The sequence below is a fragment of the Amblyomma mixtum genome, chromosome 1, assembly GCF_055824585.1.
Source record: "Amblyomma mixtum isolate Tamu chromosome 1, ASM5582458v1, whole genome shotgun sequence".
Taxonomy (NCBI): domain Eukaryota; kingdom Metazoa; phylum Arthropoda; class Arachnida; order Ixodida; family Ixodidae; genus Amblyomma; species Amblyomma mixtum.
Window position 1 is genome coordinate 60,533,460 of NC_143012.1, and position 27,086 is coordinate 60,560,545.

General features: G+C 46.0%; 1 protein-coding gene and 1 non-coding gene across 4 annotated transcripts in view; both read right to left on the reverse strand.

Moving 5' to 3' along the window:
• The window catches only part of LOC149366420 (uncharacterized), a 30,976-nt gene that overhangs the window by 2,990 nt on the left and 900 nt on the right, over positions 1–27,086 (reverse strand). The window contains exons 2-3 of one of the 3 annotated variants that reach the window (XM_089550705.1): positions 12,026–13,236; positions 271–688 (exon numbers count right to left, since the gene is read on the reverse strand). In XM_089550705.1, coding sequence (XP_089406831.1) covers positions 271–300 — 30 coding nt within the window. In that variant the 5' untranslated portion in view covers positions 301–688; positions 12,026–13,236. Of the gene's footprint in view, positions 1–270; positions 689–12,025; positions 13,237–19,988; positions 25,572–27,086 lie in introns of those variants that run through there. The other 2 variants (XR_016283846.1, XR_016283845.1) reach the window with 2 other exon arrangements.
• On the reverse strand, positions 3,037–3,110 carry TRNAN-GUU (transfer RNA asparagine (anticodon GUU)). The gene has a single exon. It is a non-coding gene; the product is annotated as a tRNA-Asn (tRNA).

The following is a 27,086-nucleotide window of genomic DNA, read 5'->3' on the forward strand; positions in this document are numbered from 1 at the left end:
AAAAGCAAGACCAAGCATGATTCACAAGACACATGCACACCAAGAGAGGCACTTTTTCTACTGCAGGTGTTTTTTTTTGCGTACTCTCTAGTTTGTGTACTGTGTTCAGAAAAAGCTACACAGAACAAAGAACATAGAGAAGTGCATTTGTACAGCAATGTGTAAGATAACAAGGTTTTCTCGGCACTCACGCACGATGTCATACACAGAATGTTTCACAATATAAACTGTTAATGATGCAACAATGGTTGGTTGGCTTATCAGGCTTACCGTCGCAAAGCAACTGAGGATGAGGGGCATCGTAGTGGAGGGGTTCCAGAAATTAAGACCACCTGGGGTTCGTTAACGTGCACTGACATCACAATGTACATGGGCCTCCCAACATTTCACCTCCATGAAAATGCGACCACCTCGGCCGGGATCAAACGCACATCTTTCGAGTGAGCAGCCGAGCAACGTAACCACTGAAACACCTTGGCTCGTTGCGATGATGGTTGCGTCCTAGGCATTAAGAAGGCAGGGGCCCATTTTCATGCTCTACCACCACAGTCTTAGATCACTGGCTATGCTGCTATTTCACGTTATGAACATAGGGCAGTTCATCCTGAAAATGCTGGAAGCACTGTTTTTGAAGATGGTTCTTTGGGCAGCTTGTGTACTCATTGGTTGCCAATGTTGGTTTTGATGCCTGCAAAATGAAACAGAGCAGAGAAGTTGATTAGAATAAGCACTGCAAGCTGCAGTATTTTGTTAAAGAGATAGCCTGCTGACTTTCATCAACTTATTCTTTTCTGCAGCAATTGAGAGCTCCTTGTCCAAATAAGCAAATCTACACGGTGGCTCTGTGATACGCAGCAGAAGCATTTGAAATCGAAAATTTTCATATCATAGCCTCGTTTTCTCATGGCAGACTATATCTAAAACCTCGACATCGAGGACTGAATATACATGTATAGTATGTAACTCTGCAGACCCAACTCTTGAAACACAATCTTGAAACACAATCATCTGAAAATTTGAATTGCCTGTTCCGGAATTATGTCCAAATATCAGTATAGTGCTACAGGGTTCATGCTGGTTTACAGCCATGAAATTCAAGGATTTTCAAGGACTTCCAAGGACCCCCGACATTTTCTTTCAAGGACTTAGCAACACAGCATTTTATTAAAGAAACATTTCTTACATCTCACGTATCTAGCATTTATTACACAACAGACTTTTAACGTCAAAAATAGACCTCTCTAGTGCCGTTTGCCAGCAAAGAGATGCTAGTAAGGGCGGTAACTGCGATACCAACAAATTTCTGTCGTTTCTACGCGCAGCTGCACCTCACATCTGTCCTGCGTCTGCAAGCTTCGCTGTTGAAAGCCTCGTGAACTTGACCACATCTTTATTTTATTATAAGCTGATGGATCTGACATCTAGCCGTACCAAAAGCAGACCTTTCATTCAGCTCTGGCCACTTTAGACGCACTGTCGGCTGCGGTTTCGGTGCGAAACAGGCTAGGCCTAGCAACGACTACGGCGGCCAAGCAGCAGCGTAGTCCGTCGCCAGACGTGCCTGCGCACGGCATCATTTCGAAAACATTGGCACCTGAGCCAGCATGCTCAGTATTTGCTCGAAATCATTCTAATAACAAAGCTGTTTCAACTTTTCTGGTGCGAACTTTATGTATGTACAGCGGGCCAAGCGGTGCTCAATCCCTGTTGCCTGATGAAGGAAAATTTCCTGCATTGCGGCACAGCTGTGGTCGACGCTGAAGCTCCTATAACTTCGCTTTTTCATGGTGGACAGAAAATTTTACAGAATGGCTTTAGGTGAATCCTGTGTTGCGTTAGTGTTCCTGTATATTCTCTCTAGGGGAGCATATACAGGAACACTACGTTGCGTTAGCGGAGCGACGCAAGCATGCTTGCTGTGTGCCAGTGAACTGCTTGCGTCGCAACTGCATTGACTCCCTTTGCTTACGGCACGCCAGGTTCCATGCCCAAACCGCGTTCGCACTGTGTCTCTTTTCGCTTCGCACCCAAACCTTGCTCTTGGGGCAGGTTACGGAGTGACGGAAGCCATGTGCGGCGTCGGGCGGAGACAGTGGGGCTTCGTCTGCGTTTATGCAGAGCTCTTGCCAAAGGGACGGTGATCAAAGCTGCAGAGGTGTTCTGGTGCAGTCGCCTCCAACAAGACAATTTGTGAAAAAAGAAAACTTAAAAGATACTGGCGTTTTCCATGGCCGTCTCCCTCATCACACCAGAATTCGAGGGTTTTCAAGGACCCCACAAAAATTCCCTGACTCTCAAGGCCCTTGAAAACACTTCTTCCAAATTCAAGGGTTTTCAAGGTTTTCAAGGACTCGCATAAACCCTGGTGCTAACTCCGGGACAAAGGTTGTGAGCAAGGCACGCTTTCTTATAAGGCTGGCTTAGCAATGCCTATTAGCTTCTTATGAAATATGCAAAATTTTGGCTCTCTAGGTGTGACGATTCTCAAGAAAAATGTAGGGCATATACATCCCACTGCCCTGTGAAAGCACCTGAAAAAATGGGTCTTATGTGTCCCACTGACCACTGAAAGACAGCGGCTTCATGAAAAAAAGGGTTCAGGGTTTATGGGGTTTAATGTCCCAAAGCGACTAAGGCTATGAGAGACGCCGTAGTGGAGGGCTCCGGAAATTTCGACCACCTGGGGTTCTTTAACGTGCACTGACATCGCACAGTACACGGGCCTCTAGAACTTCTCCTCCAAAGAAATTCTAGCCGCCGCGGCCGGGATCAAACCCACGTCTTTTGGGTCAGCAGCCGAGCACCATAGCCACTGAGCCACCGCGGCGGCGGCAAGCTTATAGTAGGGCGAGAGCGAATTGATCAATAACTCGAAGTGGGAACAGTGTTGGTCAAATGTTTAGGGGAATCCCCCAAGGTGGAGTAGATTTGTAATAAGGGAGTAATTACTCATTGACATCCACCCGAGCGCAGCCATACGGCTACAAAGGAAAGCTATACAGCTTTCTCAGAAACTTCGTAGTTAAAGAAAAATACGTCCTGATCCGGGGTTCGAACCCGGGACCACCGCTTCAACGGAGCAGTCGCTCTACCAACTGAGCTAACCGGGACGGCAAGCTTATGGTAGGGCGAGAGCGAATTGATCAATAAATCGAAGTGGGAACAGTGTTGGTCAAATGTTTAGGAGAATCCCCCAAGGTGGAGTAGATTTGTAATAAGGGAGTAATTACTCATTGACATCCACCCGAGCGCAGCCATACGGCTAGAACAGCAGTGCGACATCGCTGGCAGTAAGTGGCGGCAGTCTGTCTTTTTGAAAATATTAGAAGAAATGACGAGAAAGCATGGTTAAGCCATGATAGAAATGCCGACAAGTTGCAAGGAAGAAAGTAAAAACATCCAAGCTTCTTTTAGAAAAAATAACAAAAATATAGCTGGTTGGGTTGGTCGGTTTATGGCGTTTAACGTCCCAAAGCGACTCAGGCTATGAGAGACGCCGTAGCATACTGACTCAAGCGACTCAAGTTGCTCACAAACATTTTAAACTAGCAAGAACACACATACACATATTCACATAAATATTGCAACTCTATGCAACTCTGTAGACCCGACTGCTGTGCCACCCAGGCAGCATGCAGTGGTAGTAATGAGTGTCACATTATACGAGATGCATGAGTTCTATCGAAACTAGAGTTAAAAACACTAAGGCAGTCAAAAAAATTAATACTGCTGATATTGCCACGAATCATCATACTATGTGTTTGTGGATGCTCAAAGCCACGAGTATGCAGCTTTATCATTTTGTTTGTGACGCGAGATGCGACCGGACATGTCTTGATTAATCATAGCCACACGGAGCTGCTTCCACATTTTTCCAGATTGTTGTGGTTATCTTTGGTTCCTTAGCTCAAAGGTTTCTTTCAAAGCTTTAGATTGAGTGTGCACAAGAGCTGCAGTCCTTCTGTTTGACAAACGCCAAGCAGGCTTGTTGCTACACAGCCACCGAATTATTCAGTTCTTTGTGGGCACAGATCTGCCCAGTAAAGTTACGTTTGGAAGCATTTTGCTGACTTCTTGCTCATCAGACTCGCATTACGACTTTGTGACAATATCTAAACATAGAAACCAGCAACCGCTTCTGCCAACAGCAGCGTGACACCACTACCAGTAAGTGGCAGCAGTCTGTCTTTTTCAAAATGTTAGAAGAAATGACAAGAAAGCATGGCTAAGCCATGCTACAAATGCTGACTCGTTGCAAGAGAAAAAGTAAAAACGTCCAAGCTTCTTCAAGAAGAATAATAAAAATGTAGTTATTTCCTACTCTGAGTACAGCTCTTAAAGAGTAGCATACTGACTCAAGTTGCTCAAAAACATTTTAAACTAGCAAAGAACACACATACACATATTCACATAAATATTGCAAACAAGTAACGAAAAATAAATTCCAACACCATTGCATCTTAAATCATGAAATATGGATGCCTTGCATGCCTGAAAATGTAGAATTGCAGAGTTCACAACACAACAGCTGCAACAGGTCAGCTTTAATGCGACAATGTTAAGGGCATCGTGTCACAGAAAAGCCAGCAGCGTTGTTGGCGTCACTGGTTTCGAGTAAAAAATCCATGAAAAATGCCCAGAGACGCAACCTAGGTCACATGACGTTGTGACACTATCAAAACCTGCCTACCGGATCGCGAGTTTTAATCAATGATTGGTCATGAGAAGTTGTTTGGGAATAGCAACCAGGGTCGCACAAGCCCCACCGGTGGCGCCACCTGCCATAGCAGAGAAGTGCCACATTGTTTAACCACACCAATAGGAGAGGTATTAAGGACTCCCAGGGGTTTATGAATGTAACGTAGAGCATCTCCACATCCCCATATATGGCCACTAACACAACAATGCTACCAGGTCATATACCCTTTAGGCAGATCTTAAGAGTCTCCTCCAGCTTTAGTGCAAAATCACCACTCTATACGTACCAATCCCTAGCAAGAACCTTGTCTTGTACGGAGGAGAGCGCTGGGCCACCTAGTTCACATAACCTTGTGGCATCATCACAACCTGCCTACCCGATTGTGAGTAAACTGAACACCATGCAGGTGTTGGTTATGGTTTACGGGAGTTTAACATCACAAAGCGACTCAGGGTATGAGGGATGCTGTAGTGAAGGGCTCCGGAAATTTTGGATATTTTTTATGCACTAGCAGAAAACTACACAGCCTGATTAGCACGCTTTGGTGATTGTAACTTTTCGCATTTTGGTTATTAAGACCAATTCTCTGTTCATTAATAAAATCCAATGTTGTGTGTTCTGAAAGCACAGCACTAATTTGCTGTTTGTGATTTTTGTTTCATGTATGTAGTTTAGACCACAAATAGTGCCTTTTTGGTGGCAACCTACTGCATCCCCATCCCTGGCCATCGGTTTGCCCTCCCCTGCAAAAAGTTCTACGGACGCCCTTGCCCAGAGCACTGCAGCTTTTGCCATTTCTCTGTTACACACGTTTTCCCCAGAAAGTTGCAAGCAGCAATGTGATGCCACAAAGAAATACAGGCATAAGCAATGCAACAATGACTGAAAGAAAGCTGCAGAAAGGCACATTCACCCCGAACGAGTAAGGCAGCTGATGCTTGCAGAATAATGGAATAGCTTGAATCTAACTCTCTGAAGCAGCCATAGGGGTCATACCTCAGCACCAATAGAGGTGGCTCAATAACACTCACACTCACGGCCACTCGCACTCACATCCACTCATTCACACTCTTGACTACTCGCACTCACAATCACTCACTCACATTCACACCAGTAGTGGTCCGAGGGGGGGGGGGGAGGGCGGAGTGGGCGGTCCCCCCCCCCCATCCCCTCCAAAAGCCTTTGCACATTTTCCCGAACATCCGTTTTTGGGCTCTCGTAGGGCGAGATGTGATTTTTGACGTTAAATGGAAAGATTTTTCATCTGTGATGCGTCAAGTAGTCCCCTACTGTACGTTCACCGTGTTAGCCACTACCTTAATTCACACAATTATACGTTCTATACACGTTTATTTATTTATTTTAGTACCTCAAGACTCCAAAGCGGGGCATTACATGAGGGGTGGGTTGCACAGAAATATCAACAACGAACATATTCTGCACAATGCCAACGTCAAGGTTCAAAATACAAATGAAACATGCAAACAGCTCAGAAAATCAAAATGCAAAACGCTCAAATGCTTTCGAATACAAAAAAAAAACAAGACAAGAATAAAAGGCAGGAAGAAGCGCTGAACGGTGGGTAAGAATTCAGTAACGGATTAGACAACAGCAAAAACCGCATAGTAAAACAAAGTGCAATAGGTCATCGTTAGAGGGGAAAGGTACACGAAAACCTAAAATATGCCTAGAGATTTAAGTTTATCTTTGAATGCAAGCGTGTCTTCTATTATTACAGCGGCATTGGGAAGACCGTTCCAATATTTTGCTGTTCGGATGAAGAAAGACTGTGCAACTGTTTGTGTTTTTGGGCAGGGGTATGACACCTGTTGATTGTTTTTATGACGAGCTGAAAACAGGGAGTGTTTTGTGACGTAGATGCTTAAAAGAAATGAATAGTAGAAATTATGAAAAAGGGCTAAACTGCTAGTTTTCGACGGTGCTTTAATAATGGCAAGCTGGATCGGTTCTTCAGATTGGTTACACTTATGTAGGATGAATAATCGGAATGAACAAATCTATGGCGTGATTTTGATAGTTGCTATGCTCTCAGAAAGGTATTTATTCCTCATGTGGGTTCCAAATGACGGCTGCATATTCTAATTTTGGGTGCATTAATATGGTGTAGGCTAATAATTTTACATGTGCTGGGGCACACTTCACTGCGCGTTGAAGATAGCCAGGGATCGGCTGGACGCTGCAGTGATGTGGTTGATAAGCGTTGACCACGTAAGATTGTCAGACAGGCGTAATCCAAGATATTTGTATTCGTTAGTAGCATGTAAGCGAGAACCACAGATAAAGTAGCTATGTGGCATTAAGTTGGAGCGTCTATGGAAACGCATGACCTTACACTTAGCAATATTTAAAGACATTTGCCATTTTTCACACCAGTTTCCTACTGCTAGTAAGTCACGTTGTAAGCTAATACAGTCTTACTACAGTATTAGTTGTTCAGGTTGGTAGTTACACGAGTGCATTTCATACGTGATTTCACAAGCGCTGAAGTCCTGTGTGCGCTGGAAATTTTCCAACATGCTGTACCAACTTGCTCGGATGTCAATTTTCCGTACGTGACTGTCGAGGTATCGTGGTCCTGCCGTGCCCTTACAGTTACTTTTGTGCTTCATGACTGGCACTGTCATTCAATTTGAAATTTGAAAGATAAATGTATCTGTTTTGTTTGTGTGTTTTATGAGGGCTAACGTCCCAAAGCGACTCAGGTTATGAGGGATGCCGTAACGAAAGACTCCGGAAATTTCGACCGCCTGGGGTTCTTTAACGTGCACTGACATCGGACAGTTCGCGGGCAGCTAGAATTTTTTCTCGATCGAAATTCGACCACCGCGTGAATGTACATGAATTATATAAGTTAATGGTCATGTGAGCAATATTCATATATAAATCATAAATAGATACGAATTACGTATGAGTATTGTTCACGTAGCCATTAGCATTCAAAGCATAAGTGATGGTACAACATTTTATAGTTCGCCATTGATTTTCCAACAAAGAAGCGCACAAAAATTGTTGTACAAATAGAGTGCAAAAATTAAACTGTTCTCTCTATTTTTTTTTCTTTTTCGGTATGCGGAGGTCTGTCCGCCCCGCCCCCCCTAGAACCAATCGCTGGGACCGCCACTGATTCACCCTCATCACCGCTCGCACTCACACTCGTGACCACTCATACTCACTCTCATTCAGGTTCACTCATTCTTTCCTTGTTTGCTAACAATGGATGGGATGAGAGATTTACAGCAGCGGCCGACTGCCCTCGTGACTCCCCTAGCATAGCCTGAGTCGGTAAGATGGAGTGGTGAGCCACCCAGGCTTCGTTGGGCTATTTGGACAATTTTCACAGCTTCGATGCTCAAAGGAAGTGGTCACTCATCACGTATATTCCATGCACCGAATGTTGCGCACGTGTGCTCCCGGGATTTCTGCTGAGATGATGAGGGCCTGTTCAGCGTCAGCTAAGATGCTTGGACACGTTTCTTAACTGTGTGCATAGGCGGGCACAGGGTTCTCCATGAGAATGAGCCAAGTTTCAGCACAGTGCTCCCCACCCCAACCTCCTCTCACCTAGGCCCTTACGGCTATAACGGAGCGCAAAGGTGAGGAATGACTATAAAATGACTATATATTTATTTCCATGAGGTGTAATTTCAAAACATACAAGACATTATTCAGCAGTAGTTTTAATTTTAATCTGTAACATTGGCAGACGAATATAGGGTATAGAGAGGATAAGCCGCTGGTTTCTTCACACTCAAAATGTGAACAAAGGGAGGGGAAAGCCTCAGGGTGCTTGCCAGCATTTCCACAAGAGGTCTCGTCTTCATCCAGATGAAGACAGCCCTCTTGTTGAAACCTCCGCAAGCACACCGAGGCTTTCCCTCCCTTGTTCAACACGCGAGTACAGTCACTGCGTCGCTGAAGCATCAATGCAACATCGCGCTTCCGGAGTAATTTCCATTCTCTCTAGACCTCAGAAAATGTGACAGATTTGTTTTTTGTCACTGTCACTGCAACAAAGAACCAGGAAAGCTTGCCTCAAAATGGCCCGGTAAGTAAGCAATTCTTGGAACGCAACATTGTGGGTCTTCGGCCACTAGAAAACCTGATTGGCCATAGCATTGCACTGTAAACAATGACGAAACAGGTCCGACAGAGTACATGTATGGCGCAGACTTGGCGATTAGGAGGCTTAGACAATGGCGGGGGGGGGGGGGGGGGGGGGGGGGCGCCCTTCTCCCTTGTGCGTGCACATATGACGGTGTCTAAGTCACAGTACTGAGTTTGCCTTGACGATAGTCTTCGATGGTGTCTAATTACCGACATTTGGTCTTCCTTGACAATGAAGTTCCGTGACTCTGCATGAACACATTGGAGTCAAGTGGAGACCATGAATACTTTTGGCGGCATGGAAAATGGAGCGTGTTTTTCAAACGATTGAGTGATTTCCTCACGGAAAAGAAATTGGCTGGAATGGGCCGCAAGTAGAGGATTTCCCCGCATAATAGCGATGCTAGGGGAAGTTACCATTAGGAGTCCATTTACAAAACCTCCCAAGCTACTATGTGTGACCGATCTGTGGACATGTCTACAGTGCACAACGTTTTCTACATTGCACTTAATCCCTTTCTGGAGGAGGTTTTACAAACTGGTGCGGTGTTTTTGAGGCCAGTGCGTGCGGAGACGAAGTGCGCATCCGCGTGGCAATAGGGGGTGCTTACATTGCACCCGATTATTATCCAACGTCGTTCACGGAAGAATGCGTATGCAGGTAAGTTGTGAGCCATTTTGTAGTGCACGCCTTTCTGAAACGATCGGACTTTACTGGGAAAAAGCGCTATCCAGAAGTTCTTAGAGGAAATCGTAGTATCCGGTTCAAAGGATACCTCATGCTGTCGAGATATCAGTGTGGGTAGGATTGCTGAAATCGATGCGTGCAAACAGAAGTTAATCCACTTACTTCACTGAAAACATGAAAAATAAACAAAATCGCATTTCACAAGCTCATTTCGATTTCACTCCCCCAGTGGCAAAAATTAGGAGCCAGAAATCAGAACAATGCCTTGCACACATACATGGAAGCTTGTATGCAGTTGTTGACTTGCCAGGGCAGCCCCCACCCGCCAAAATTGCCGGCGACGGAGCTCCGCTTATATGACGCTGACAGGAGCCTTTTCATTACCACAAAAAAAAAAAAAAACTTTTTGGGGGGGACTCTGGGTGAGCGTGGGGGAGCTAAATTTTCAACTCTTTTCTGTTCTACGGGCCCTGTCCAGTGCCGAACATGCCGGCACCCTTCGACCTGTTTATGAAAAGCTCCTGGCCTTCCTTCCACCCGCCACCCTCAGTTTTCTGTTTTCTTCTGGTCACATTTTTGGCTGTGGCGCCCATCGGACGGTTTATTCTTCGCTGCCTTATCGGAATTGGCTGTTTGAACTGCAGCACTCGCTTGCACGATAATTTTAGGCAAAACGAAACTGTCGCCCTATCTTGATTCTTATTATCTTTCATTCGCTTGTACTGCTTTTATTTTGTAGTTTTTTTTCTAGCGAAACGGTGACAATAGTCAGAGACATTCTATTTTATATCCCTTTCCCGAGTTCACAAAAATTAAGTTTGAACTGTACATCCAACCAAAAAAAAAAGGTGTGGCCAATTTGGTTGCCACCTCATATCCAGAGCCGAAAATTGCCGCAATGTTTCATCACAGTTGAGTTTCCCTATCAATCTGGTGGAGGGAAATTTCGCTGATGATCATTGAAAGGTGCTTGACGTCTTGCAAATTCGATATTGCTCAATCACGTTGCTAGCACTTCTGGATAGGTTAACTTTTTATTAACACCTAATAAAACAAAGAAAGGTACAAGCAAGGAGAAAACTTATTTAGGTTTGACTGACTCGTAGTTTTACGTGACGAAAACAGCCCTCCGTCCCGCCGAAATACCTGTTTTTAAAACCTATGTCCCCGCCCTCGGTGAGGACAGTAACCAATCCGGTAACCCCACAAACATTAACCCAATAAATCATTGGGAAAGGAAAACATCACCAATCAACAACTGGAAAAGGACAACACAGCCAATGAATAATTTTGGAAAGAAGATTACTCATCTCGACAAACATTGTGCAAATATGCAAACAAGGGAAGGGGAATGAGGGGCTCGTTATAAATATGACAGAAGCCAACAGCCACAAAAACCAAGGGGCACAGGGAATTTTTTTTATTTATTTAATTTTGTGGTGTTGATCAATTTAGAATATTAATGAACATGTTATCATATGTTATCACTGATAACATATTCAGTAATATTCTAAATTGATCAACACCACAAAATTAAATAAATAAATTTAAAAAAAAATCCCCTGTGCCCCTTGGTTTCTGTGGCTGTTGGCTTCTGTCATTGTGCAAATATGTACAGTCAGGCCGGAATGAAACGCGAACACGCATATGTCATACATTTCTGCTTTGCAGCGAGATATTCCTTTACAACCTATTTTCAATAATGCATTTCAGTAGGCCCTTTGCCCAGACACATGAATCAGGCTAGTTGTACACTTCAGCTGAAAGTAGGCAGGTAAAATATTTTGTTTTCTTGACATGCTCTGTTCGCGTTTCATTCCGGCCTGACTGTACACTTTCCACCATCAAAATTTCAGAGCATCCTTCCCTCCCTCCCACGAGTTTCGCGAACATTCTCGCTTTCCCACGGTGCAAGTCGTTTCAACCTCTGGTCACCATCTGTTCAGTACCCTCACTTACAAACTGTCTTCATGCCTGCAGTAGCATGGCAATGTCCTGTTGACCACGCCTCAAGCTGACAACGCGCACCGCCATAGACATGGGACAAAAGCCACGTGACGCGGCACGGATCGGATTTGCCGCGAGAACGTGCATAGTGGGATGCGACCTGATGTAAGCGTTCCCGGAGAGGGTGTGACCTTTTGCAGTAATCTCGGAATCTTCCGCTGTCCGGCTGCCCTTATCCAGCTGGATGGCAAGTGTGACTCACCCCCTACTCTGCAGTTGTGCGGAGGGCAGGAAAAAAGAAACCCAGTGGACATTTCTTTATCACGAACCCGGACTCGGCAAACAATGCACAAGTAATACTCTTGTTTCGGCGAGTTGATTCATCTTTGAACTGGTATGTGCTGGTGTGAAGATGACGGGACATAACAAAGTGTGTTCCTTTGTTGTGACCCGTCTTCTTCACGGAAGTATGTACCGGTTCAAACAATGCTCAGCACCGTGACCTTCACTACCACCATCGGCACGAAACAATCATTTTTGGCGCAAATTAAAACATAAAATATTACCATTTTGGATATCTTCTTGGGCGTCAAAGGCATCACCATGTCTGATACTATGCATAAAAAAATAAATAAAAACCACATGTTTGATTTGTGATGCTGGGCGCCTTCAGGTACATGATAGAAACAAGAACCCTCTGGCATTGCCGAAAAGCGCACTTGGTTATCGCGTCGTTTTCGGGCCTGAGCCGAGCTTGTGCAGTTGAATAGCTGGGCCAAGTAGGTCAGGTTTTCGCGTGGGTCCGGCCCAATCAACAAATTACGGCCAGAGCAGAGCTCTGCAATGAGCACACCTGGGCCCAGAAAAAACTTGAGTACACTGCAGCATTCCAGATCCCATCTTACGGTAGTTATTGCCAAGAAGCGGACGGTCGTTGTTTCAGCAGTAAGCATTGTAACTCTTGTGTATATGTGATCGAGCCGTGCAGGGAGCGTGGCAAGATACACCTGTCTATATTTTCAGGACTGGCAATGCGGAATTCGATAAAGAATCTCAAAAAACAAGTAGGAGCTCACTGCATCTGCAACGCGTCTGCGCCCGTGCCAGTGGTGAACTACAAATGCAACGAAAGATTGCCGTTCCCGTGCCAGCGGAATCCTCTGCTTCGGTTGTCCAAAGACACCGGCATGATGCCTCGAGCGCCACCAGTAGTGAATATTGGCTTCCCTCGGCTGTTAAAAACATGAACATAGCTAACAGGGTACCGCTGTCGCGAAACATACGCGACTGACTTCGCTGTCGCGTCCACCCACCACTCGCATCCACTCATTGCCACTCACGTCCAATCATCAATCATGTCCACTCACCACTCACCTCTACTCACGCTCGCATTCACTCACTCGCACTCACACTGATCTCCACTTACACTCACATCCACTCACTCGCATTCACACTCACGACCCCTCACTCACACTCACAGATGTGAGTGTGAATGCGAGTGAGGCGATATGAGTGCACTCATGAGTGAGTGTGCCGACCTATGATAGGGGTGCATTCTGGAAGATATTAATAAATAATTACACTCTAACTGGCATATATTACAGTTTCAGGGTTCGCCCAAAATATATTGGACTATGGTCAACACATTCAGATCAAAGGATACACGGTTTTACAGGATACGAGCATCAACCTATGGGTCTCCCGACATTGGCAGCAGTTCCCCTTGGAAGATCGTCCTGGCAATTTGCAGTCATCTTTTCAACATCATTTATGACACCTGTGAGATGGAACACAGCAAAGCAGACCAAATGAAAATAGTGTCCCACAGCCACAATCAGCATTGTTAAGCTACGTGCATTTAACAATAGTAACACGAATGCCACGAAGACATGTCAAGGGGAAGAAAATGCGATGGAAGAGTGTAAAGAGTTTGTCCTTGCTTAGTGCAGACTATTAAAACACTTAATTGCTAATCCTTGAATGACTCTATAACAGCAGAGAGCCGTGGTTTCTTTGCCACAAAAAAAAAATTAAAATTGATATGCTCTTTTTTTTTTTTTAACTTGTCGGCGCGTTCAGTTGGCTACAAGTACCGCCACCTGTATCACCTATAGGCACCCTGCACCCGCCAGGCACCGCCACCGTCGAGGCTGCGTTCAGCTCCCCCGCGCGGCCAGTTCCTCGTCCCTGTCAGGAAGGCTCGCCCCGCGACTGCGAAGGGATGGCGTCTGCTAGCGGCTGCCGCTGCTCGCAAAGGCGGGATTTTCACCTATTCATTCATGAGGCTGAAAAATTCTTTCGAGGAGCGAACGTCAGGAAAGGAACGAAGCTTTTTGAAGCATTCCATGTACACAATGTGAAAGAGGTGGTGTCGTGCGACGGGAGCGAAGTAGCAGCTCGGTGAATTGCGCAGACAAGCATCCCTGCGCCACCGAAGACCATCAAATTAACGCTAAGAAATATTTGTATCTGGTGCCTGTTAGCGCTGAACTCTCACTCATTTTTTTTATGTAGCTAATTCCAGTAGACAGCTTGTAGCCGCGAGCTGCAGTTGCAAGGCAGGCAAATGTAAACACGCTGCTGCCGTTGCCGTGTTTTTGGAGCCTCCAAAACGAGCCACCCGCAAGCCTGCAGTGTTTCTGCATTTAAAAAAAACTTACCCTAAACTTTCAAAGACGGCCAGGCGGCATAACATTGAAGGTAATTAGAAAAGTCCAGGTTTTGAGCGAGCGGCGCAAACTTCACTTCATAACATTCTCATCTGCCGCAATTTCGGTGTACGATGTGAAATGCCCTGTTCAAACTACGCCTTGAAATGATGTACCCATGCCACTCATCTGCTGCTCATATTTTCTAATTTTTCCAGCAACTGCCAGGTCCTTATCGTTGCAACACGTGCGTCAGTGTTTTGATGATATGAGATGTCCAATGAACGAGCTTTTGCAAGCAGAAAAGGATGCAAGCAGCGGCGAAGCGCCTGTGCGCACTGAAACTCCTGCGGAAAACAAAACTTTTTGACTGGGATTGTGCAAAAAAAAAAGGAGCATCCCAGCTATTTCATGTAGGATTCCTGCAGAAAGCGTGTGCTTAAAAAGCGGGATTTCATTGCAAGCTTTGTTTAATTTCTACACATTCAGTACAAGTACCCTAAATTTTCGACATTAGCATTGTACTAAATTATCACCCAGTCGTTCAGATGTGGAGGCAAAGATTTATCAGGAACATGTTGCCATTGCCCCTTAACACGTGCCTTTACGGTCGAAAAAGACGCTGGATGACAAGGCGAAGTGGAAGCGAGCAAGGATTCCGCGCATAACTGGAAGTAAGGTAAACGATTCTTTACTGCGCAAAATTTGGGCTTCTTCCTCAGGCATGACTGCGGCCGAGTTATGCGTGGCTTTTCAAGACCACATATTGTTTACAGCCATGCATGAGTCAAGTAAGCTTCTGCACGGGTTTGACCACTGCTTGTCCAGAAACCGCGCGAGCGCGTTGCCCGTCGAAAGGGTGGGCAGTCTCCCAATGTCGCGTCGGAAATCCACAAAACTTTGTCCCAGGCGAATTTATATATGCATTATTGCATCCTGCAACACAGCAGTGTGCCCTGCTGTTGTTATGTGCCATTTTTTGCTCGGTAAGGACGCCCAAAACTGCTTCGGGACGGCGCGCGCAGCTCAGCGGGAGCTGTCGGACTGCCCCCGCCTTCCTGACAGGGACGCGCGTGGCGCGCGCGCGTCGCGCTGGAGTTAGATGCGCAGGGTGCCTATATCGGGCCCCAGAATAGACAGCAGCGCTTTAAGCACGGTGTCACAGTTTCTCGAGTGTCTAGGCACATGTGAACCATACCTTTTATGGCTACAATAGTCCTCGAGAAAGCAAACACACCACGACAATCGCAGAATTGCACTCACTCAGCGATTAAAGGCAGAATGGACCGCATAAACCTCGGAACACAGTAGATGGCGCATCGACTTTAGTCAGATCCGCTAGAGTTGAAAGAAGCTACGAAAAGCTCTATCACGACTGTGCCAGCAAAACTGTCACATAAGAACACAGAGATCCATTCAATTTTTAGCGGCTAGCCAGTGCAAATCGCCACCTTAGCACTTGTTGCGTTTACTTGCACGCGGGTGCACGCGATGAATTATCCACTTCGAATGGCAAAGTACATCAACCTGCATCAAAGTCAACTGCCTTAACTCTGGTTACCTGAGTAGCTTTGACTGCGGCAAAACGATTTGCATCTGTGGCTAAACATTTGCAAAGCTTTGGCTTTGCTCCGACCGGCAAAAGCGCTAACGAGTCGGAAAACCGCCATGCACGCGCGAAGACAAAACACGATTTCTATATGACATGCTGCGGCTTGACATGCATCCAGACCGGCAGTATAAACACAGAAAACACGTATTTGTGACGCACAAATTTGCGAACGCCCTGAGTTTACTTGCCATGACAGCAGCTGGTCGCCTTCGTATTTGGTCGCACAGCGTTGTTGAATGGGTGGATGGATGATAATGGCTTTACCACGGGCGGCAGCTTGCGCCACCTAGCCTATAATTCCCCCATTGTTAATTGATTTTTCTTTTCCCTTTCTTTCAATTTCGCTCTTACAATGTCTAGTTTGGATACCTTTTCCCCTCCAAATTCACCGCTCCCTTGATTTCCTCCACCAATCTTACAACCACCCCGTCGTCAATGTCACGCCCATCCCATCCACTCACCAGTCCTCCCCAGCAAATCCAAGCGCTGTACCTATGTCTGTTGCTGTCCGTGCGCACCTCAGAACTATAGTGAACTAGTACTAAGAACCAAGTGCTCAATGGTCTCCGTTTCCGTTTTACACGCAGAGCGCAAAATATCCCCTTCTTGAAATTTGAACCTATACGTTTTTGTTCTGAGAGTCCCTGTCCTAGCCTCAAAAAGCAATTAGCTGCCCCACGAATTATCAAATAACCGCTCTTTTTTTTATGTCCCGTTTTCGTGTCCTACATGTACCTAGCGCCGATTTTTCTTGCATTCTTTTTTTCGACATCTTTCACTCGCCAGGCACCGCCACCGTCGAGGCTGCGTTCAGCTCCCCCGTGCGGCCAGTTCCTCGTCCCTGTCAGGAAGGCTGCCCCGCGACTTCGAAGGGGTGGCGTCTGCTAGCGGCTGCCGCTGTTCGTAGAGGGGGGATTTCGACCTATGCATTCATGAGGCTGAAAAATTCTTTCGAGGAGCGAACGTCAGGAAAAGAACGAAGCTTTTTGAAGCAGGCCAATGTGAAAGAGGTGGTGTCGTGCGACGGGAGCGAAGTAGCAGCTCGGTGCATTGCGCAGACAAGCATCACTTGTCTGCCACCGAAAACGATCAAATTAACGCTAAGAAATATTTCTGTGTAATGCCTGTCAGCGCTGCACTCTCACTCAATTTTTTTTATGTAGCTATCTTCCAGCAGACAGCTTGTAGCCGCGAGCTGCAGTTGCAAGGTAGGCAAATGTAAACACGCTGCTGCCGTTACCGTGTTTTTGGAGCGGTGTGAAACGCTCTCCAAAACGAGGCACCCGCAAGCCTGAGGTGTTCATGCATTTAGAAAGGCTTACCCTGAACTTTCAAAGACGGCCAGGCGGCAAGGGCGTCCGCAGAATTTTTTGCAGGGGGGGGCCCCGTTGGTGCCCCGGGGGGGGGGGGGGGGGGGGGCATGTTCGTAGCAAAAAGGCGCTATTTGCGGAGTAAATTTATTTATTTATATATAAATAAACATTAAACAAAATGCACACATGAAAGAAAAATTACAAACAGCAAATTAAAGCGCGGCTAGGAGAGGTACATTGGAGTTTATCAACGAAGAAACAACTAAAATTAATAAAAAATGCAAAAAGATGCTATATCACTTCGTGGAGAAGAGTGCTCAGCCTTCCTGCATACGGGTTCTCGACTCACCCGGATTGATGACCAGCACACAGCACAATATGTTCGCAAACACGCAACTACAGTCACTCAGTCAGTCTTCCTTGAACAGCAACTGTAGGCGCCTCGGATTTTTCTGGGCGAATTGCGTAATTACACGTGTGATAAATTCACTTCTGTGCTTCATTACATGCTCTCGGTGCACACTCATCATACACATTGATTGGAAAAACTGTTGAACGCGTACGTTGAAAACAAAAGATGACTATATATACAACGAAAACTTATTTACAAGATAAATGCACGCTCGCAGCTTCATACACCTCGCTCCATCTTGCTTGCGCATCCGCACAGTCGAGCAACCCCACACACACTGCTCGCCGCTCGTCGTTTTCTCGTCCGCTGTCTTGGTTGTTCTCAGCTTCGCTGACAACCGGCCACTAAAAACACCCAAGCACAAACACAGAGGCGCACACACGTGCGAGGGCTTACTTGCCGCAGTATCCCCGAATGCGCACTTTGGGGGTGAAAGGAACGCCGCGCAACTTCCGAGGGGAAGGGACACTCGCCACTCCGGTCGGAAAATTTGTTTTTGTGTTTTTATGGGGTTCAGAGCCCCAAAACGACTCAGGCTATGAGGGATGGAGTAGTACAGAGTTCCGGGTAATGTCGACCACCTGGGTCTCTTTACCATGCACTGACACGCACAGTACATGGGCGCTGTTGTGATTTGAGGCCCAGCCAGAGGTGACAGGCGAGCCAGGCAGGCGCCATCGGGCTGCGTTGACCAAAGGCGCTGGTTTTCACAGAAGACGCAAAGAACGCTGGTGTGGGGGCGCCTCGGGAGACTGCGTCGCCGTGAACAAAAGCAGCTAATCCCCTTTGCCGGAGATTCTGAAAGCGGCGCTTCTACCGAACTGCGCTACACGTGGATCGGAGGAGACAGCGAGCGGCGGCGGCGCCAACTCATCGCCCGCTTGCCCCTGAGCAGCCCGACAAAGCGGGGGTGGACACGGCTGATTTGTCCTTCCCTCCTTAAGAATTCATCGGTGACCGGCGTAACGACATAGGCGAAAACAAGATGCCCCGTGCACTGTCTGCCTCCGTGTCGCTATCTCTCTAGAGATCAAAGAAACAGACACCCATCTCAAGGCGGCTCGAAACACATGCTCGCCGGTGCCGCTGTATGTCTGGAACAGGTCGCCCTTCAGTAGAGCTAACGATGGCGTGGTTTGAAAACGGCGGAACGACGCACGCCCGGACGCGGCATTTCGCAGATGTGACCATGCGGGGCTGCTTTTACCCTTTTGACTGAGCGCACCACCGCCCCTGGTGTGCGGCCATCACTCACGGTTCGAGTGAGTGATTTTCCAGGGGGGTGCAACCGCCCCCCCTTGCCCCCCCCCTCCGGACGCCCATGCCAGGCGGCATAACATTGAAGGTAATTAGAAAACTCCAGTGTCTGAGCGAACGGCGCAAACCTGACTTCATAACATTCTCGTTTGCCGCACCTTCGGTGTTCGATGTGGAATACCCTGTTCAAACTACGCCATGAAATGATGTGCCCATTGCGTAATCTGCCACTCATATTTTCTCTTTTTTTCAGCAACTGCCAGGCCATTATCGCTACAACACGTGCGTCAGACAGTATTTTTGGTCATGTGAGATACCCATATGCAATGAACGAGCTTTTGTAAGTAGAAGAGAATGCAAGCTGCGGCGATGCGCCTGTGCGCACAGAAACTCCTGCGCAAAACAGAAAACTTTTTTACTAGGATTCTGCAAAAAAAGAGTACCCCGGCTATTTCATGCAGAATTCTTGCAGAAAGCTTGTGCTCAAAAAGCGGAATTTCATTGCAAGTTTGTTTAATTTCTGTGCATTTAGTACAGGTGCCCTGACTCTTCGACATTAGGATATATGATTATTGTACTAAATTATCACCCAGTCGTTCAGACGTGGAGGCAAATATTTATCAGGAGCACGTAGCCGTAGCCCATAAAAACGTGCCTTTACTGTCGAAAAGACGCTGGACGACAAGGTGCAGTGGAAGCGAGCAAGCATTCTTCGCATAGCTGGAACTAAGGTAAACGATTCTTTACAGAGCAAAATTTAGGCTCCTTCCTAAGGTGTGACTGCGGGCGAGTTTCGGCGTGGCTTTTTAAGCGCACATATTGTTGACAGCCAGGTCAATGAACGGAAATCGTGGCTGCAAGAAGAGCGAAGGGTTTCAAGAGAGCCATTAGCATTCCTCCGAGTCTGCTGAATTTGCCATGAGTCAAAAACCTGTCTAGGAGGTAATGCATGAGGCAAGTAAGCGTCTTCCACACGGGTTTGACATTGTTTGACCAGAAATCGTGCGCGCCTGTTGCCCGTCGCGAAGGGTGGGCCGTCTCCCAATGTCGCGTTGGAAACCCATAAAACCTTGTCCGAGGCGAACTTATATATGTATTATCGCATCCTACAACACAGCAATGTGTTCTGCTGTTGTTATGTGCCATTTTGTGCTCGGAAAGGAGGCGCACAACTGCTTCGCGACAGCGCGCGCAATACAGCGGGAGCTGTCGGACTGCCCCCGCCTTCCTGACAGGGACGCGCGCGCCGCCGCCAGTGGCGCGCGCGTCGCGCTGGAGTTAGATGCGCAGGGTGCCTATAAAAGAAAAAGTATTTTATTGCGTCCCATCCCTCGCCCGTAAATACTTCATTCTTAGCTTTCGGGTTCTATTTGTCCATTTTGTGTTAATACTATTCATGTATAGATACTACACCTTTTTTGCCCACCTTGTTTCCTGCCTCCCGAATCTCGAACGACGCCCAGCCCATATCTCCCTGGACTCCCTCATTCAGTGTGTTCCCATGGGCTCCCAAAGCTAGCCTTCCTACACTTCTTTGTCTGACCTCTAAACTTGACTGTATTCCTGATTTCATGCACTGGAATGCATTTCCAAATGTGAGGCAACGTTGATGTGAGGCCCGGTACCATGATTCTCTTATATATACCACTCTAACGACCTCATACCTATTATAGTTCCATAGTGCTCTATGTTTCATAACAGGGATAACAGGGCCATTCTTTTTACCTACACTGGTTACACTAGTGTAGCCAGTGTATCATAATTTTATAATACACTTGCTACACTGGTGTAACCAGTGTAGGTAAAAAAAAATGACCCTAATGTCTTAATTCCTTTTTGCTCTATCCTTTAGAATCCTCTGATGCACTTGCAGATATTTTTTCCCTTCACTTAGCCATATGGCAACTTATAAGTTCTCACATGGTCTATCATAGTGTCCTGTATTTCTAGTGGGTCTCCCCTCTCATCATTATATACCATTATCCCTGACTTCTCTCTACTGAATTAGAGTCCTAGCTTGTTGCCCTCCTCACCACAGATCTTAATCAGTTCCTGCAGCCTATCTCGCTTGTCTGCTGACCTTCATGCATATAACTCACGTCAACTCCGACCCTACTCTCATCCAACCTCTTTTCCATTGGACTCACGTATACCAAAAAAAGTAGGGGTGATAGTGGGCAGCCCTGCCTTAGCCCTCTCTTAATTTTAGCTGGTTTTGTAGTTTCTCCCTCCCATGTTACTACCACCTCATTGTCTGAATATACACGTTGTAGAAAGTCAACCAGATTTCTATCGGCACCATATCTCTTCAATTGGTCCCAAAGTTTTTCCTGATTCACATTGTCATATGCCCCCTTAATGTCTAAAAATACCATCCATAGAGGCCTCTGACTTGCCTCAGCTATCTCTATACACTGCGTTATGACAAAAAGATTGTCCTCCAACCGTCTGTCCTTTCGGAAACCGTTCTGCAACTCTCCCAAGATCTTCTCATTCTCTGCCCATCCTTCCATTCTCATTTTCACCATCTGCATTGCTAGCCTGTATATAAGTGATGTGACCGTAATTGGTCACTAAGATTTAATGTTGTCCTTGTTTTCCTTGCCTTTGTATATTAGTCTCATCCTGCTTGCTTTCCAGTCTTTAGAAACGTCTCCTACCTCTCCTCCCTCTACTACTTTTTCAATGATCTGTCGTACTTTCAATTTGCTTTTTTCGCCTAGCATGGATCACTGGATATGCCATTTCATAAACATCAAGGTGTTTCAGTGGCAAATGCGGGTAGCAGAGGTTTTCGAAGATTCGCCTTCGAGTAGATTGTGTACTCTTTGGCTTGCCATTACTGGTTCAAATGCCTGAAAAGTGAAAGAGAGCAAGAAACTTGATTATCATCAGAACCGACGGTCGCAGGCTACAGCACTCTGTTAAAGGGCTAGTCTGCTCGCTTCTATTTTTTTTTATGAAAGGCAAATGCCTCTTTGTTGTATAAGCGAATACGAGGCTGTGGCACTGAGACTCACAGCAGGTTAATTTAATACCTCATTTTTTTCATACGGTACTCTATCTCATAGTAGATGGTGTCCGTAAACCTCGACATTGGGCACGCAATATGTAGTTGATACAGCAACTATATGCAACTTTGAGGACATGACTGCACCCCTGCTTAGAGGTTGTACAGTAGGAATGACGAGTGCGGTGGTTTTGAAATTAATATCAATAAACATTACACCTGATACCATCACAGACACCAGCAAGCACTTTGCCAGCAGGAGCGCAGAGCCAGTGGCAGCATTGTAGCAGTCATCATTTCTAAAAATGTTACAATAGGTGATGAGAAAGCATGGAAAGCATAATGGTGAATGGTTAAGCTATCCTAGCAATGGTGACAAGTAGCAAGAGAAATAAATTAGCCCGTCTGAAGTTTTTCCAGTAAAAATATACCGCATATATGTGGTCAAGAGGCGCACCTATGAATGGGCCACTTCCCCGAAGTGAGAGCCAATAATACGAGAAAAATAAAGAAGAAATCAACTGTTCTCATGCATTCTTTCAGGTGCTGTCAGATGACGACAGATGCCTGTTTCTATCATTATAACCGTTTTTCAACATGCATGGCTACGGAGGTGAGTACTACGATCTTCATTTGTGCTGCATCTTGAGCCATCGATTTTGCCTATCTGCCACAAGTGCCGGTGGTTTCCAGTGCGAAATAGATGCTTTACAGTATATGATGGCATCAGCCAGGGTTCTGCTGATGGCGACGGCTTTTTGGTACTTCAGGTTAAAGACGCGCATATTGGGACATGTTAGGTCGGGCGGTTGGGGGGTGTCATTGCAAAAAAATAATAAAACAGGGGATGGGGTGCTACTCCGACTTGTGTGCAACCGTGGTAATGTGGCACATGTACACATCTTGTCATCCCATGCCGGCACATAAGGAAGGCAAAAATAAACACAGCAGTGTTCCGCCTCTCAGCGCTCAGTCAGCGTGTCCATTTGCTCCTATAAGTTGCGCCATACCCTAGACACGACATATCGCGCCAATATCCTTTCTAAAACACGTGCAACACATGCAAGCGGAACGGTTTGTTTGAGATAAGTGTATGTGATGCCACCGGGTGAATATTGTTAAAACAAAGGCAGAAAAGCTTCCTTGGACATCCACAAGGTGGCGCTAGAAATATCAAAGCAATGGATGCAGGAGTTCTAGGCTCACAACTCAAAACATGGCAATGAAAAAAAGTAGCACGTACCGTATTTCCTTGATCATAAGTTGACTCACATGTAAATTAACTCGACCCCCCCCCCCCCTCATATCGCAGCTTGGTAAAAAAAAGAAACTTGGTGGTTGCTTAAACATCGCCTCTAAAGGGGCTCTGAAACACCTTCTGAGAAGAACACATCAGCTCGCTCAATAACTGCACTGTGTTGTCATGAAAACCTAAGCGAAATAATACACTTCTACAGGCCGCAGAGGACCCACAGTCACGCACAAAAGTTGACGAGCCCTTATCGGCAACTTTTTCTTGCTCGCAGCCTCCTCTGTGGCTCGCATCTGCATACACAAGTTGAGAGGCGGCTATTGGTTAGATTCTTTCAGACGTGAGGCAGCTACCGTGGCTGCGGCCAATAAGCCACGTAGCTGCGGTGGGTCAGCAAGCTCTGCTCCCGGCGGTGGGGCCACTGGAGGAGCACCGACGTTCCAGCGTGCAAAAAATGATGAGAGAAGAGAGAAAGGCGCGATGACGCTGAAGTTCAAATTTTCACTACAGATAGCTCAGCTTCAGCAAAGCCCATTAAAAAATCCTTGCTGGACAATATTCATAAAGCGGCGTGCTTTAACATGCCAGGCACACAGCGACCTTATGGAGCCCCTTTCAGAGTAGAATGCGATAGCATTATCCGGACGCCGCCTCTTAACGTGAGACGCTAGTGGGCACCTTGCAAAACGAAAAGGTATTAGTCACTGGACTACTTGTTCACATTTGCACGCTTACACCATCGTCCTCACTAGCGCTGCCGTCGTCATCGCTACTGCAGTCCCGCAGCACATCGTTCTAACGTCATTAACCAGCAAACAACCACAGCACGTTGTCGTTCCACGAAATTCCTCTTTGAAAAACGGACGCGCCACAACACTGGGTGGAACAGCTGAAAATTTTGCTTCGTTGCAACGCTGCACCTGTATCACCCATTAAGAGACGTCGAACAGCTGGCCCTAGCGCACAGTTGTTCATTTCTTCAATGTAAAGAATGACAGCTTTCTTGAATGTAGCCATGAATGAGAGCTGGACACATATTGGACTCTGAGCACAAATGACGATAGACGAAACGGTACATTAATAACCGGTAAAACGTTGCCAGCAGCTGTCAAATGTGTGAGCGGTGTCAAGTCTTCTATCAGCTACAAAAAACACTCCTCAGAAGCACTGGTTCCGAGTGGCGGCGGATTTTTTCCCCCTCCATGAATGGTGCAACCACGATTGGAACAGCGGGCCATCATGATCTATCAACTATCGATACTCCCTTGAGTGCCGAGTGTGCAGTTGAAAGAAAAAATAAAATAAAAATCCTTTAACTGAATTCTACTGGGCAGAGTCATGGAGCAAATCTGAAATTGCAACCACGCTATAGCATTGCTGATACCTCAATTGTCTTGCCTTTATTTATGGTGCACAGCTGTGGTTTCGATTGCAAGTGGACCGCCCCACTTCGGATTTTCAAATGAAAACAGTAGAGGTCAACCTACAATCGCGCAAATACAGCACGTGTCCCATTTTCCCACAAAGGGTCAAGTGTTGTGGATCTGAAAAGAAGGAAATGCTTGCATTCACACCCCACCGAATAACACTGAAAAAATACGAAGACAGGTTTCTTGGAGGGAAGTGCTAGTTTTTGTTTTAGTTTAGGTCACCCTCAGCCATATCTCCAGTGCTAGATCTTGATTTAGTTTAGGTCACTCTCATCCATATCTCCACTCCATGAGCCAGCGTTAATCCGTGATTTGTATTTGTTTCTAAATCAGCTGTGTATTTAGCTCCATCTTTCAGCCCATAAACTTCCAATCACTATAAATAAAGCGATCAGTTGTTAGTCAGTACATGTCCATATCTTGTCCGTAATGTGATTTCGCTGCCAACATGTGTAAAGGCAGTTGCTTCACAAAGATGCCGATGGCTTCAGCTTTCTGCAGGCACTCCATGCTTGTGCTTTGTATGGATGAAAACAAATATTTATTGATTTGGTCACAAATGCTGCAAGCTACAACAACACACAATTACTACTGACAGAACCCTCAAAAGCAGCAAGTAAACCGTTTGCGAACTAACCAGCATCGCGAAAAAAGCTGATGTAGTACTGTAGATCAATTTGAGAGTGTGACAGAGTCCCATTCGGGAAGGGGTGGGGGGGGGGTGTTACATTTGAAAACAGAGACACAAAATAGCAAAAAAAGATTTGTTGACATTTCACCTGCCGGCATGGTGGCCGCATTCACAATGAAGACATCACCAAAAGAGGTTTATTTTAAATAGATTTAAAAAATCACCTGAAGGAGCATGTGTATATCGGGTTTAGATTTGCGTCATTTCATATCAACTTGTGTGACGTGTTCTGTATACATGGTTAGAGATTCCATGTGCAGTCGTGATGCTGTCATTTTTTTGCTTGCAACGATCCTTGCCTTGTCGCAGTCAATCTCGCGGCCATTCATCACTCAGTGCTGATTAAGCGTTATTAAGAATGTTTTTATTTTTCCCATGACAAGCATGCTGCTGCAATTGCTTTTTGTAGCATCTTGATTCTTCCAAGTAAACTCAGTTGCGGTTTATGGAGGAGACTGCATCTTTGCTGTGAACAAGGGCCCCCGTGCTGGGAGTAGGAATGTCAAGAAAGACCTTTGTTGGCTGGTTGGTGTCTCTGTTCTGCAAAGCATTAAAGCTCACAACACATACTGGAATGGAGTAAAAAAATGTTCATTAAAGGGACACTGAGGAGTAAAATGTAGTTGGCTTGTATCGATAGAATACCAGCAACTAAACACAAAAACACCGCTCTTTCTGAAAACAAAGAACGCTCTTGTAAGGTAGAAAAGAGCAAGAACTAAAATACAGGTTTTGCCGCCACAGACCAATCTCGCAAGTATAAGCATGATGATGAAATAGGAAAAAAAGGCACCACAGATCTCTGAGGCTAATAAACGTACATGAAGCGTATGTGTTTGATCCATACTAAAGTATACAAGTTTTGTTTCAAGCTTCTAGTGCAGTTTTATCGCAGGAGGAAGAGAGAAAAAAGACAACCTGAATGCTGAAAATCAAAGAAAGCCGGAAATTAGAGGCGCATCAAGGCGGCCGGCTGAGTTTTGGTATTCTTTGGGGTACTTCGCGGCTATGCGTTCTGCATGCCCGTATGGTTCTATTACGCACCTCGATTTACAAGGGCAGAGCAGCAAGTGCTCCTCGGCCGGATTTCGAGCAATGACACGCAACTGCGACAAGGAAAAAGAGCTATGTGTAGCCAATGTTCAACGTGCCTCCATGTTAGCAAATACACCACACAGCGTGTTCGCTCCACCAACGTACCAAGACACTAGGGTGCATAACCAGCCCTATAAGGAGTATTATTACAGAATTTCAATATGCCTGCACATACCAGTTGCTACACACCACTCGTGACGGTGGCTCAGTGGCGACAGCGACACTGCCGACTCCTTGGAGCTAGGACTTTCTTGCAAGAGTTGCCGCCTCAGCCCTCAAAAGCATCGCGTGCTGTGAGGGGCTGAGGTTGCTGAATGCATGACGCAGTTCCTTACGAGTACTTCGTTGCCGAAATTGGGAAAAGGATCCATCGTAACATTGGTGCAAACGTAAATGAAGCGACGACAGGTGATCGATTCCTTCAACATCAGGCCGGCAGTAGTTGTCATTTCGGCTGGTACGCCCCTGCCGCCAGCAGTCACGGAGTCACTGTCCTCCTACTTTGTCATCAGAGACTCCCGAGAATCGCAGAGGCAGGAAGGAATTTGATAGCATTGTCCCCAGTGTCCCTCAGTGGTTTTTAACAAATGAAACTCCAGAAGCTCTTATAAATTGCAATAATTTTTATGTCAACAGTCAGTTTATATCAATTTTTGTCAATGTAGTTGCTAAAGCAAGTTCACTTGAGTTTCCATAACCACAACACAATCTGCAAGGGCTTGCTGCAGAAATGCTTAAATACCTCGAAGCCATTACCATAAAATAGAATGAGAACAACTGCTGTTGAGATGGTGATGGTTTTCCTTCGAAGCTACAGCATGTTTTTGAAGACTGACAATGCTGAGACCATAATTTGTAATAAAAACATGCCACATGCAAAGATAGCAGGTTATTTGACAAAAGTTAA